Below are 12,500 nucleotides of genomic sequence, written 5' to 3' on the forward strand. Positions count from 1 at the left end.
GTGTGTTTGTATGGATGTACCAGAGGTGTGTTTGTATGGATGTACCAGAGGTGTGTTTGTATGGATGTACCAGAGGTGTGTCTGTATGGATGTACCAGAGGTGTGTCTGTATGGATGTACCAGAGGTGTGCTCTGTATGGATGTACCAGAGGTGTCTGTATGGATGTACCAGAGGTGTCTGTATGGATGTACCAGAGGTGTGTTTGTATGGATGTACCAGAGGTGTCTGTATGGATGTACCAGAGGTGTCTGTATGGATGTACCAGAGGTGTGTTTGTATGGATGTACCAGAGGTGTGTCTGTATGGATGTACCAGAGGTGTCTGTATGGATGTACCAGAGGTGTCTGTATGGATGTACCAGAGGTGTCTGTATGGATGTACCAGAGGTGTGTCTGTATGGATGTACCAGAGGTGTGTCTGTATGGATGTACCAGAGGTGTGTCTGTATGGATGTACCAGAGGTGTGTCTGTATGGATGTACCAGAGGTGTGTCTGTATGGATGTACCAGAGGTGTCTGTATGGATGTACCAGAGGTGTGTCTGTATGGATGTACCAGAGGTGTCTGTATGGATGTACCAGAGGTGTGTCTGTATGGATGTACCAGAGGTGTGTCTGTATGGATGTACCAGAGGTGTCTGTATGGATGTACCAGAGGTGTGTCTGTATGGATGTACCAGAGGTGTCTGTATGGATGTACCAGAGGTGTCTGTATGGATGTACCAGAGGTGTCTGTATGGGTGTACCAGAGGTGTGTCTGTATGGATGTACCAGAGGTGTGTCTGTATGGATGTACCAGAGGTGTGTCTGTATGGATGTACCAGAGGTGTCTGTATGGATGTACCAGAGGTGTGTCTGTATGGATGTACCAGAGGTGTGTCTGTATGGATGTACCAGAGGTGTCTGTATGGATGTACCAGAGGTGTCTGTATGGGTGTACCAGAGGTGTGTCTGTATGGATGTACCAGAGGTGTGTCTGTATGGATGTACCAGAGGTGTGTCTGTATGGATGTACCAGAGGTGTCTGTATGGATGTACCAGAGGTGTCTGTATGGATGTACCAGAGGTGTGTCTGTATGGATGTACCAGAGGTGTGTCTGTATGGATGTACCAGAGGTGTGTCTGTATGGATGTACCAGAGGTGTCTGTATGGATGTACCAGAGGTGTCTGTATGGATGTACCAGAGGTGTGTCTGTATGGATGTACCAGAGGTGTGTCTGTATGGATGTACCAGAGGTGTGTCTGTATGGATGTACCAGAGGTGTCTGTATGGATGTACCAGAGGTGTCTGTATGGATGTACCAGAGGTGTGTCTGTATGGATGTACCAGAGGTGTGTCTGTATGGATGTACCAGAGGTGTGTTTGATGCCATTCCTCATTCCATTCCTTGCACTCCAATGAGTTTGTCCTCCAATTTCTACCTCCACCAGCCTCCCCTGGTTGAGACACCGTACAAGTTGACATACATGTGCAACACCTGTGCTACTATCATATTTCTACATTGGTATTAGAGTGTCTTTCGGTTTCAGTTTTGTTTTAATACAGCTGTTGCTATGTACCAACAACATTCCTGTGTTTAGAACAATTTCGTTGTTTAAGTTGAACGAATCAGTTGTGTGTTTTTCATGTACAGCTGTGTTTTATAATTGTCTTGTTATATTTCAATGTAAAATTAAATGGACTAAGCAAACAGCAGCAGGGGCATCTGGCTAGGGGGTTGAGTGGGTGTCCTGGGAGCAGCGTGGTTTGAAGCCTAGGTTCAGGATTTGTTAGTGAATAATAACGCCTGATATTTATATCTGAACTGCATTTTTTTTCATACTCCTTTTCAAATGTCAACTCTCTCTCTCTCACTCTCTTTCTCTTCACCCCACCTCCCTCTCTCTCTCTCTCTCTTTCTCTTCACCCCACCTCCCTCTCTCTCTCACTCTCTCCCTCTCTTTATTCAGTGATTTGGGTCACTGGCTGACTAAGAGACAACACACAGCTGGCCTATAAACCCCCCCACACCTCGCACTCAGCCACACAGACACAATCTCTCTCCAACACACACACACACACACACACACACACACACACACACACACACACACACACACTCACACACACACACACACACACACACACACACACATAATCTTTCTCTGACACGCACACAACATCCTTAAAAATATTTGTTTACGGTGTGTTGGCCACCACTGAAAACAAACTTCACAAATCTCCCTCTCTCTCTCTCTGTCACTCTCCCTTCATCTTTCCACACTTTCTTTCTCATCACTCTGTTCGTAAACAAAACTCTGTGACCTGAATAAAAGTGTGTATGTGTGTGTGTTTGTGTGTGTGCGCGCATATGTGTGCACATGACTATACATGTCAGTGAACCTGCCACTCTCTCTTTATCATATCAAGAGATTCTCATTGTGTTTGCTTTTGATCTCCATGACAGTACAATAAATATTTTGGTTGTGTGTGTGTGTGTGTGTGTGTGTGTGTGTGTGTGTGTGTGTGTGTGTGTGCGTGTGTGCGTGCGTGCGTGTGTGCGTGCACAGCAAGCAAGCAAATAAGCAATTTAGTGATCAAATTGCCCATGCGAGCTCCAGGGCTGAGCCCATGTCTGAATCTAATAAACTGCCATCCAGATAACGAACACACAGACCCTAATCACATAAGCTATCCAAATAATTAATGACATCATCTTTTTGCTGTGTACGCCTAGTCTATTTGAGGCAAAAAACCTTGAACGTGATGGAAAAACAGGTTGCTCGGACACTTGAGGGTGGAGCGATGAAGAACAAGTGAATGGTTTCGAATCAACTGTTAGATCAAATAGAATTCTTTTGTTGTTTTTTCTTATCTTTTCTTATCTCTGTTATCTTTCACGGCTGTTTGGTAGCCCGTACACGTCACGGTGGTAGTAGCGAGGCGAGGTTTATTATTCATTCACGCGCACCCCCAGAAGGCACGCTGTGTCGGGGTTCACACAATCAACCCGCACGCGCCGTGCAGCTGCCACCATATGCCATCGTCACTCGCACCGAGAGAGGAGGGGGGAGGGGTGACGGGTGACGGAGGGACGGGGGGCTTCCCGGTAGTAGTGGCCCTCTCTGTGACTGACAGTGGCAGACAGCACGGCCGCGAGTTCCCCACCCCTCCCAACAGCTCTCGCATAAATTGTGGATGTCGACGATGACAACAGGCGATCGCACCTTCGTCACCTCTCTTGAATATGTATTATTATCACATTTCTAGTCAAGGACAGATGCGCACCAGGGCCAACACCACCTGCCGCTCCCGGTTCCCGGGGGAATGACGACAACGATGACGACATAGAGCTGGTCAGACCAGAAGGTTGGTAAGAGAGGCCGGGGGCAGACAACTCGTGAGCTTAGAATGATAAGGTTCTATCTCCGTTTAGGGCAGTTCAGAGATATTGAGCGTCAAAGTTTCTACATTCCGTTATGTTTTGTGAGATGGAACCTTTGTATGTTATGAATTACTAACTCAAAAATGTCAACATTTTAGAAATAACACCACACAGGCATTAATAAACACCTAATGGATCAGATTATGTAAAAAAACTCAATTTTGACAAAAATTGAGATATAACCTTATAATTCTAACGTCACGAATTGCGGAATACACTGTATGTGAGTGTCGCATGCAGGCAAAAAGAAACCAAACCACCACCCCCCCAACTCCACCACATCCCTCTCTCCCCGGCACACTGAACCCCTCGGAGGGGAATAATCCACCACAGGCTAAGAGTACCCCCCACTATCGCTGTTCCCATGGTAACTCATGCCGTTGAAAAGCAGGGTCTTGCCTGCCGGCTTGAGAAGCAGATATGGGAGAGGCCCAGTGAAGAGTCAGCGCTTATTGATCCAGCAGCGTCCCGTGGAGGGGAGCCAAACAGCCACATTTGGACACGCCTGCACGTCTCGTTCCTGTGTGGACCCAGTGGAGCAATGATCGTTGGCCATTAGTACATAGGTACATGGGCTTAGTAGACTAGCCTAAACACATTCCCCCCTTGGCTATTCTGTTTTTCCACAAACAAACTATGATACAAATGAATAGGCTATCTTATTTCATAATTAATTTACACGCAGAAGTGATTATTTAGGCCAGAGAGAGAGAGAGGTCGAATGAGGACTCGACTCACACAGGAGTGAGTCGGTAGCCTTAGCCACAGCTCAGAGCACAGCGCCACTCCGCTGTCCATGGTCCTGTTAGCTGGACGGTCACGGCTGCTCCTTCTGCTGCTGCTATAATGAATGAATGAATGAATGAATGAATGAATGAATGGTCTTTATTGTCATTAATATAGTACAGGTACCATACAACGAAATTTAACAGGACTCGTGATGTTTTGGGATAAGGGGACTAGGTCTATTTCTCACTCTCCCACTCTAAGCCGAATGAGGTTTAAGGCAGGCTACAGGCTAACTTTTAGATCTAGCCTATAGGCTAATTAACAAATGAACGGTCCATATCTGAAATTAGCCTATAGCTCTTGTGCCTGCCAAAAGCCTTTCTCTTCCATGTTTTATCTATTTTAACTATTGAGTGTGTTTGAGACGTTCAAAAGGCCTCCACTTCCACAGCTCTGACTGTGAAAACCCCCCACGGGTGGAAGTAGTCCGTTTCATTTGCTGTAGGTTATTATTATTATTATTATTATTATTATTATTATTATTATTTCATGCGTATAGGCTATAGTCCTGCTCCGACGTGATGTATTGTGAATAAACGAAGTAGCTTAGCATCCTGTTACAGTAGCTAACTGTATTATTCAGTCCAACCACTTTCTATTAACTCCACATTTTTGCTTATAGACACCCTACATTATTTATGCAAAAGCTATCAATCCTCGAAGTTTCACGGCGTTCATACTGCAACTTTCCATGTAGGCTAGCCTTAATATAGTTTGTGTGTGCTTTCCCTTCCCATTATTTCAGCATGATATTAGGCTACTGGACTAACGTGCCAGTTTGTCTAGACGGCTTTGTGTGTGTGTGTGTGTGTGTGTGTGTGTGTGTGTGTGTGTGTGTGTGTGTGTGTGTGTGTGTGCGTGTGTGTGTGTGTGTGTGTGTGTGTGTGTGTGTGTGTGTGTAGACACCCTAATCACAATGAGAGGAAGCTCGCCTGTATAAACCCACTTTTCACTGCAAGTCGGCTATCGCTGAAGCGAAGCAGCGAGCATTACTGAGCAACGATAACCGACTGGGTTGCACGTCTGACCCCCGCGCCAACCGACTGAATCCGACGCTCAGCTCGATTCTATGAGGAAAGCTCAACCGTACTGGAGCGGGGGGTGTTTGCTTTAAAAAAAAAAAAAAATATATATATATTATGTGGGGTACTCAATTTATTTAGGAAACATGCATTTTTCCATGCCCGGATGATCCGCTCCAAGCGTGCAGTGCCAGCCAGTGCAGTGCCACGCAGCGACAGCCGTGCGCGCAGACTGTGAGAAACACAGATTGCTTTCCCTAGCAGATCTATTCGGTGCCACGGCCACGGCACATTCCGGTGATGTTGACGCGAGCCTGCCAGACACGCCTTCCATCTCAGCCATTTCCGATTGTGGGGGATTTCATTTTAGGCATGAACATTTTACCAAGCCAGAATATGACTTGTGATTGGATTTGGGGGGGGGGGGGGGGGGGGGGGGGGGGGTGTTATATTAGCATACTAACAACTTTTATTCCACTCCGTAACAGGAAATTATATGATATATCCATCAGTCCATGTAAATTGATGTTAAATTAAAATATTGGAATAAGGTTGGTGAACATGCTTTCGGAGGAAAAAAGCAACAATGAATAGGAAATACTCATCGATGTTTGATTATAGGCATGACGTCACTGGATTCTCACCTCAGTAAGCTAATTGTGTAGCCTATGAAAACAGAGTTGAAGTGTATCACAAGTGTCAATGAATGTATAATAAAAATAGGGAAAATGCAATTTTGAGTGTGTGTGATTTATTAGCCTCTATGCCTGTATTATAGCCTACATTATTTATAAAGTGCATTAGGCTACGAGTTTAAACTACAGCTATTTGGGACTATTATATAAGAGGCTATATCAAGTTTGTTTCATAAGATGATTAAATGAAAAGGTTGTGCAAGATATTAGTTACGAGTCGTCATCCAGTTGTGGATATGGCGGCTGCAGGTAGTGAAATTGCCCTGCGCTCTGGAATAAACCATTATCTCCTTGTGAAAGCGGAGAGGGAGAGAGGGAGGGAGGGAGGCGGAGGGAGAGAGAGAGAGAGGGAGGGAGGGAGGGAGGGAGGGAGGGAGGGAGGGGGGCGGAGGGAGAGAGAGAGGGGAGTGAGGGGGAGGGGTGCTGAGGAGAGTGTAGCAGTACGAGGATGGATAGTACCGCCGGGGTCTGGTGAGAGCCATGTTGGATGTGAATGAAAGGGAGAGATGCTGCACCCCTGACGCCGACAGCTCGAGTTCTATCGAACACAGCGAGTAAATGCGAACTTCCCGGGACCACGGAGAGACGGGGGAGCACGGGGGAAGGAGTCGGGCGTTGCCGGTGGAGCTGGCGACCTAACCGGTGACGGGAGAGACACAGAGAGAGCAAGAGAGAGAGACGCACACGAAGAGAGAGAGACAGAGAGGGAGAGGGGGTGAGAGGGAGAGAGGGTGAGAGAAAGGATCTTACCAGACTAATGGCTGCACTGCTGCTGGGTTTCAGCCTGCTCTCGCCACTTCTACTCCACCTGCTCCCGAGCCCTTTGTTCGCCGTTCTCCCGGGGAAGGTAGCGGGGCCCTGCCGCTGGACCCCGGGCTCCCAACCTACCCCCGGAGACGCCGACAGACCGAGCAATCCCGGGGAATCGGGGGTCTCGGCGAGTAGCGGTTCGGAGATTCGCCCCAGGTGGACATTACAGGGGGAATGTCCAGTGTGCGGCTCTGATATTTGGCAGGGGGCGCACCGTCACGGAGACCTTTTTTACCCAACGTGTACGGAAACATTAAATGCACATACTTTCACGAGATGGCCATGGAACGGAGACGGACATCCACGCCCAGGTAGGCGCAGGAGCGGCGGCGAGGAGAGGGGCGTTGTTTCACCTGTGTTCTATTCCCCGGTTCAAAATGGCAAAAAAAGGTCGGTACAAAGGACTAGAGTGTGCGCGCGGTGGTCACCACCCTGTCTGCCGCTCGCACGCGTCGCCAAACCCGACACCAGGAGAGTCTTTGTGCGCGGTCAGCACCGGAGACCTCAAGGCAAGGCGTGGGAGATGGCCGGGCCCTGGCCCACCTCACAGGACGTATCTACCGCTGAGAGGTTACCTGAACCGCCGCCAATAGACCGTTCTTATTCTCATTTGGACCATAATGCTTTGGAAGCCGGTGAGGTGGCCAATTGTTCTAATTTAGACAGTCACAATGTTATCGATCATCTGACCAGCAAGGGTCGTAATCGTCCGTTGACTATGGCCATTGGGAGGACGGGGAGAAGCGGGGTGCAGGGCCCCTTCAAACCGCGTTATCGCACCCCAACGGCCACAGGCAGCCCGGCCAGATGTTCCCCGCCACCCGGGATTAGCGAGGGCACCGCGGCGCGCACAGGTTGTCCCTGCAGGCGGAGCCAAGCCAGCTTCCGCGCCAGCTCTGCTTGCACTGACGGTGATGCCATGGGTGTGGGCAGGGTCGGGGGTGACGGAGAGAAGACACAAAGCAACAAACAGGATCAAACAAGTGAGGATAATGATGATGATGTGAGCTTAGTAAATCTACCAACCAAGGAATCGGATGTTGCTCTATGGGAAATATCACCGTTGGCAATCCGGGAGGAGAGCGCTCAAACCTGGGGAGGGTTTATGGTGGTCCCCGGGGGGGTTATCCCCGGAACGAGGTGTTGTGGTTTGTGGCGGATGGATATTGGGGGAGGACACTCAGCCAACTTTATAGGTCCCGGGGGAGTCCTAGCAGTGAGTAATCGCGACATCCAATTTCCCCCCACCACAAATATCGCAGGGAACTCCGGCTTTCCATCTAACGGAACCACTAATGAAAACAACGGAATTTCACTTAGCAGTACCGGCCCCTTTTCCTCGTTTAGTGACATGCAGGCAGCGGAATCTCCCACGTCTACTACCACTGAGTCCCTGTCTGTGTCCCAGAGTGAGTCAGCTCTCACTATCCCGGTTGCCGTTAGGTCTATGACGGCCTCACCGCATGATCCCGGTGTAATTAAATCCGGTGATGTTACTCATAGTGATCACGTTACCACAAATCTCTTCTCATCCTCCGTGAAGTTGAACCTGACTAAACGGTACGACGATGACTCACGTTCTCTGCCACCGGCTCGTCCTCTCCGAACTGCCCATTCCGAGCACATGGTGTCATCAGCACCACGCGCACACCGGACAGCTCCCGGGAAGAACGATACCCACGACTCTCGGAGTATACACACAGATTCGGTTATTACGTCGTTGCAGCCCATATCCTTGATGAGCTCTCTCAACGTCAACAACAATAATAACAACGCTGGAAATCAAAAGCCCTTCAACAACAACAACAACAACAACAACAACAAAGACAGCAACAACAATAACGGCGAGAAGAACAAAGAGGGGGATATTAAAATGAAAGAGGAGGGTAATGAATCCGATATTAGACAGGTGTCAGCGGATGTGAGTGGACCGTGTCCGCAAAAGCAGCGGGAGTCGGTCCCTGAAGAGTCTCCCCCAGCCGCCAGTGCTGACAACACGTCCGACGGCAGCTTAACCGCCGTCCAGGGGGGCACAAACCCGCAATTACAACCGGCTAAACGAGTGTCATTACACTCTGAAGGTGTCAGTCAGCGAGAAAGGCATATGGCGGGCGAGGCTGAGGCCGAGGAGGAGTCTGGGGGAGGAGGGGGAGAGGGGGGAGGTGAATCACAGGTGGGGGAGGGGGAGGGACAGACGACTGGAGAGTCTCAGAGGGAGGAACTGGAGGAGAGGGAGAGAGAGGGAATAATTACAAAGACAGCGACAAGCCAGACAGATGCAACCTTGATAGATGGAGAGAGAGAGTTAGGGAGAGAGAGAAGGAAGGTTCAGGAGAGGGTTAGCACCAGTAGCGGCAGTGGCTTCACACAGACAGAGAGTAGAGAGGGGAATAAAGAGGGGGCTGAAAGCACCCAGGGAGGAGAGGGGGAAGAGGAGGAGAGGCACAGTTCAAGGGGAGAAAGAAGCCTGGAAAGACTAGTGGGAGATGGAGGAGGGGAGGAGACGAAGGAGGAGAGGGAAAGAGAAAAAGAGATTTTCTGGGTGGGGCGGTCTCGGCGTGCGGCCAACAGACACCCGCACTTCTCCCAGTACAACTTCCAGGTCCAGGTGGCTGAGAACCAGCCCTCGGGCTCCAGTGTGATCTCCATGTCAGCCCAGGACCCAGACGGAGGCGACGCAGGCAGACTCAGCTACAGCATGGCCCCTCTCATGAACAGCAGATCCACCGACTACTTCCATATCGACCCCAACACGGGCCTCCTCACCACCACCCAGGTCCTAGACAGAGAACACATGGACCTCCACTACTTCCGGGTCACGGCCGTGGACCACGGCTCGCCGCGCCTCTCCGGCACCACCATGGTGGCCATCACCGTGGCCGACCGCAACGACCACTCTCCGATCTTCGAGCAGACGGAGTACAGAGAGACCATCAGGGAGAACGTGGAGGAGGGTTATCCTATCCTACAGCTCAGGGCCACGGACCTCGACGCCCCCGCCAACGCCAACATTCGCTACCGCTTTGTCGGAGAAACGCTCGCCGCCGCTCGCGCCGCGTTCGAGATAGACCCGCGGTCGGGGCTGATCACCACGCGGGGCGTAGTCGACCGCGAGATGAACGAGCGCTACACGCTCCAGGTGGAGGCCAGCGACCAGGGCAAGGAGCCTGGGCCGCGTTCGGCCACGGTCAAAGTTTTCATTGTCGTTCTGGATGAGAATGACAACGTGCCGCAGTTCAGCGAGAAGCGCTATGTGGTGGCGGTCCGGGAAGACATGAGGCCGCACACGGAGATCCTGAGGGTCAGCGCCACGGACCAGGACAAGGACAGCAACGCCGCGGTCCACTACAACATCATCAGCGGTAACAGCAGAGGTCAGTTCAACATCGACAGCGTCACGGGGGAGATTCAGGTGGTGGCCCCTCTGGACTTCGAGGCGGAGAGGGAGTACACTCTGAGGGTCCGGGCCCAGGATAACGGGCGACCCCCCCTCTCCAACAACACTGGGATCGTGAGCGTCCAGGTGACCGACGTCAACGACAACCCCCCCATCTTTGTGTCCACGCCCTTCCAGGCATCGGTGCTCGAGAGCGCCCCCGTCGGCAGCTCCATCCTACACATCCAGGCCATTGACACTGACTCCGGCGACAACTGCCGTCTGGAGTACCGGCTCACTGGCACCAGCCCCGACACGCCCTTCGGTATCAACCCTGCCACCGGTTGGGTGATCGTCAGCTCCGCCCTCGACCGGGAGTCTGTGGAACACTACTTCTTTGGCGTGGAGGCGCGAGACTACGGAGCCCCGCCCCTCTCGGCCACGGCCAGTGTGACGATCACGGTGATGGACGTGAACGACAACCGGCCGGAGTTCCTGCAGAGGGAGTACTTTGTGCGGCTGAACGAGGATGCCGTGGTGGGGACCAGCGTGATCCAGGTGACCGCTGTGGACCGCGACATCAACAGCGCCGTGACCTATCAGATCACGGGAGGGAATACGCGCAACCGCTTCGCCATCAGTACTGCCGGGGGTTCTGGGATGATGTCCCTGGCACTGCCGCTCGACTACAAACAGGAGCGCCGCTACGTCCTGACAGTGACCGCGTCTGACCGCACGCTGCATGACACATGCCAGGTCCACGTCAACATCACGGACGCCAACACCCACCGGCCCGTGTTCCAGAGCGCCCACTACTCAGTGAGTGTGAACGAGGACCGTCCCATGGGGAGCACTGTGGTGGTGATCAGCGCCACAGATGATGACGTGGGAGAGAACGCACGTATCACCTACTTCTTGGAGGACAACATCCCACAGTTCCGCATCGACACAGCGAACGGCGCCATCACGCTCCAGGCCGAGTTGGACTACGAGGACCAGATGACCTACACACTCGCCATCACGGCACGCGACAATGGTATCCCCCAGAAGTCCGACACGACGTACGTGGAGGTGAACGTGAATGATGTGAACGACAACGCCCCCCAGTTCCTCAGCCCCCGGTACCAGGGCACGGTCACCGAGGACGCCCCACCCTTCACCAGCGTCCTGCAGATCTCTGCCACCGACCGCGATGCGCATGCCAACGGCCGTGTCCAGTACACCTTCCAGAATGGCGAGGACGGCGACGGCGACTTCACCATCGAGCCCACGTCGGGGATCGTACGCACAGTCCGCCGGCTGGACCGCGAAAGCGTGCCATTCTACGAGTTGACGGCCTACGCCGTCGACCGCGGCATCCCGCCTCAGCGAACGCCGGTCCACATTCAGGTCACGGTTCTGGACGTCAACGACAACGCCCCCGTCTTCCCAGCGGATGACTTTGAGGTCCTGGTGAAGGAGAACAGTGCTGTGGGGTCAGTGGTGGCCCAGATCACGGCCACCGACCCGGACGAGGGCACCAACGCCCAGATCATGTACCAGATCGTGGAGGGCAACATTCCGGAAATCTTCCAGATGGACATCTTCTCCGGGGAGCTCACCTCGCTCATCGACCTGGATTACGAGGTCCGGAACGAGTACGTGATTGTGGTCCAGGCCACCTCGGCACCACTTGTCAGCCGGGCCACGGTCCGGATCCGGCTGGTGGACCAGAACGATAACCGGCCCCAGATGGAGGACTTCCAGATCATCTTCAACAACTTTGTGTCCAACCGGTCCAACAGTTTCCCCAGCGGGGTGATCGGGAGGGTACCGGCCCACGACCCCGACGTAACGGACCGGCTCTACTACACCATGGACCGGGGAAATGAACTGCACCTGCTGCTGCTCAACCACACCAGCGGAGAGATACGCCTCAGCCGCAAGCTGGACAACAACAGACCCCTGGTCGCTGCTATGGTCATCTCAGTCACTGGTGAGTGTGTGTGTGTGTGTGTGTGTGTCAGGGGAGGGGGGGAGTGTGTGTGCGTGTGTGCGTATGTGTGTGTGTGTGAGGGATCTGGGGGTCTGTGTGTGTGAACAAACCTCTGGTGGCCCCCATGCTCATCACGGTCAGTGGAGAGTGTGTGTTTGTGTGTGTGTGTGTTTGTGTGTGTGTAGGGGAAGGGGGGGTTGGGTGGTATTGGTGTGTGTGTGTGTGTGGTGGGGGATGTGAGAGAGAAAGGGCATCGGGGGGGCAGGTGTGTGTTGCTGTGTGTGTGCGTTTTGTATGTCTGTGTGTGTGTGTATTGTCACAGTGTGTGTGTCCTGTCACAGGTGAGAGACTGAGGGAGAGAGGAGGAGGAGGAAGGGGGGATAATGTGTGTGTGTGAGTGAGATAGAG

General features: G+C 52.3%; 1 protein-coding gene across 1 annotated transcript in view; it reads left to right on the top strand.

The window, feature by feature from the left end:
- The window catches only part of celsr3 (cadherin, EGF LAG seven-pass G-type receptor 3), a gene marked incomplete at its 3' end in the record, with an annotated part of 317,293 nt that overhangs the window by 257,132 nt on the left and 47,661 nt on the right, over positions 1-12,500 (top strand). Inside the window, exons 2-3 of the mRNA XM_080534612.1 lie at positions 6,370-7,724; positions 9,276-12,092. Of these exons, the coding sequence (XP_080390738.1) occupies positions 6,689-7,724; positions 9,276-12,092 (3,853 nt within the window). The 5' untranslated portion in view covers positions 6,370-6,688. The remainder of the gene's footprint in view (positions 1-6,369; positions 7,725-9,275; positions 12,093-12,500) is intronic.

This window comes from Nansenia antarctica, assembly GCF_963989245.1.
Source record: "Nansenia antarctica genome assembly, chromosome: 6".
In the NCBI taxonomy this organism is placed as follows: domain Eukaryota; kingdom Metazoa; phylum Chordata; class Actinopteri; order Argentiniformes; family Microstomatidae; genus Nansenia; species Nansenia antarctica.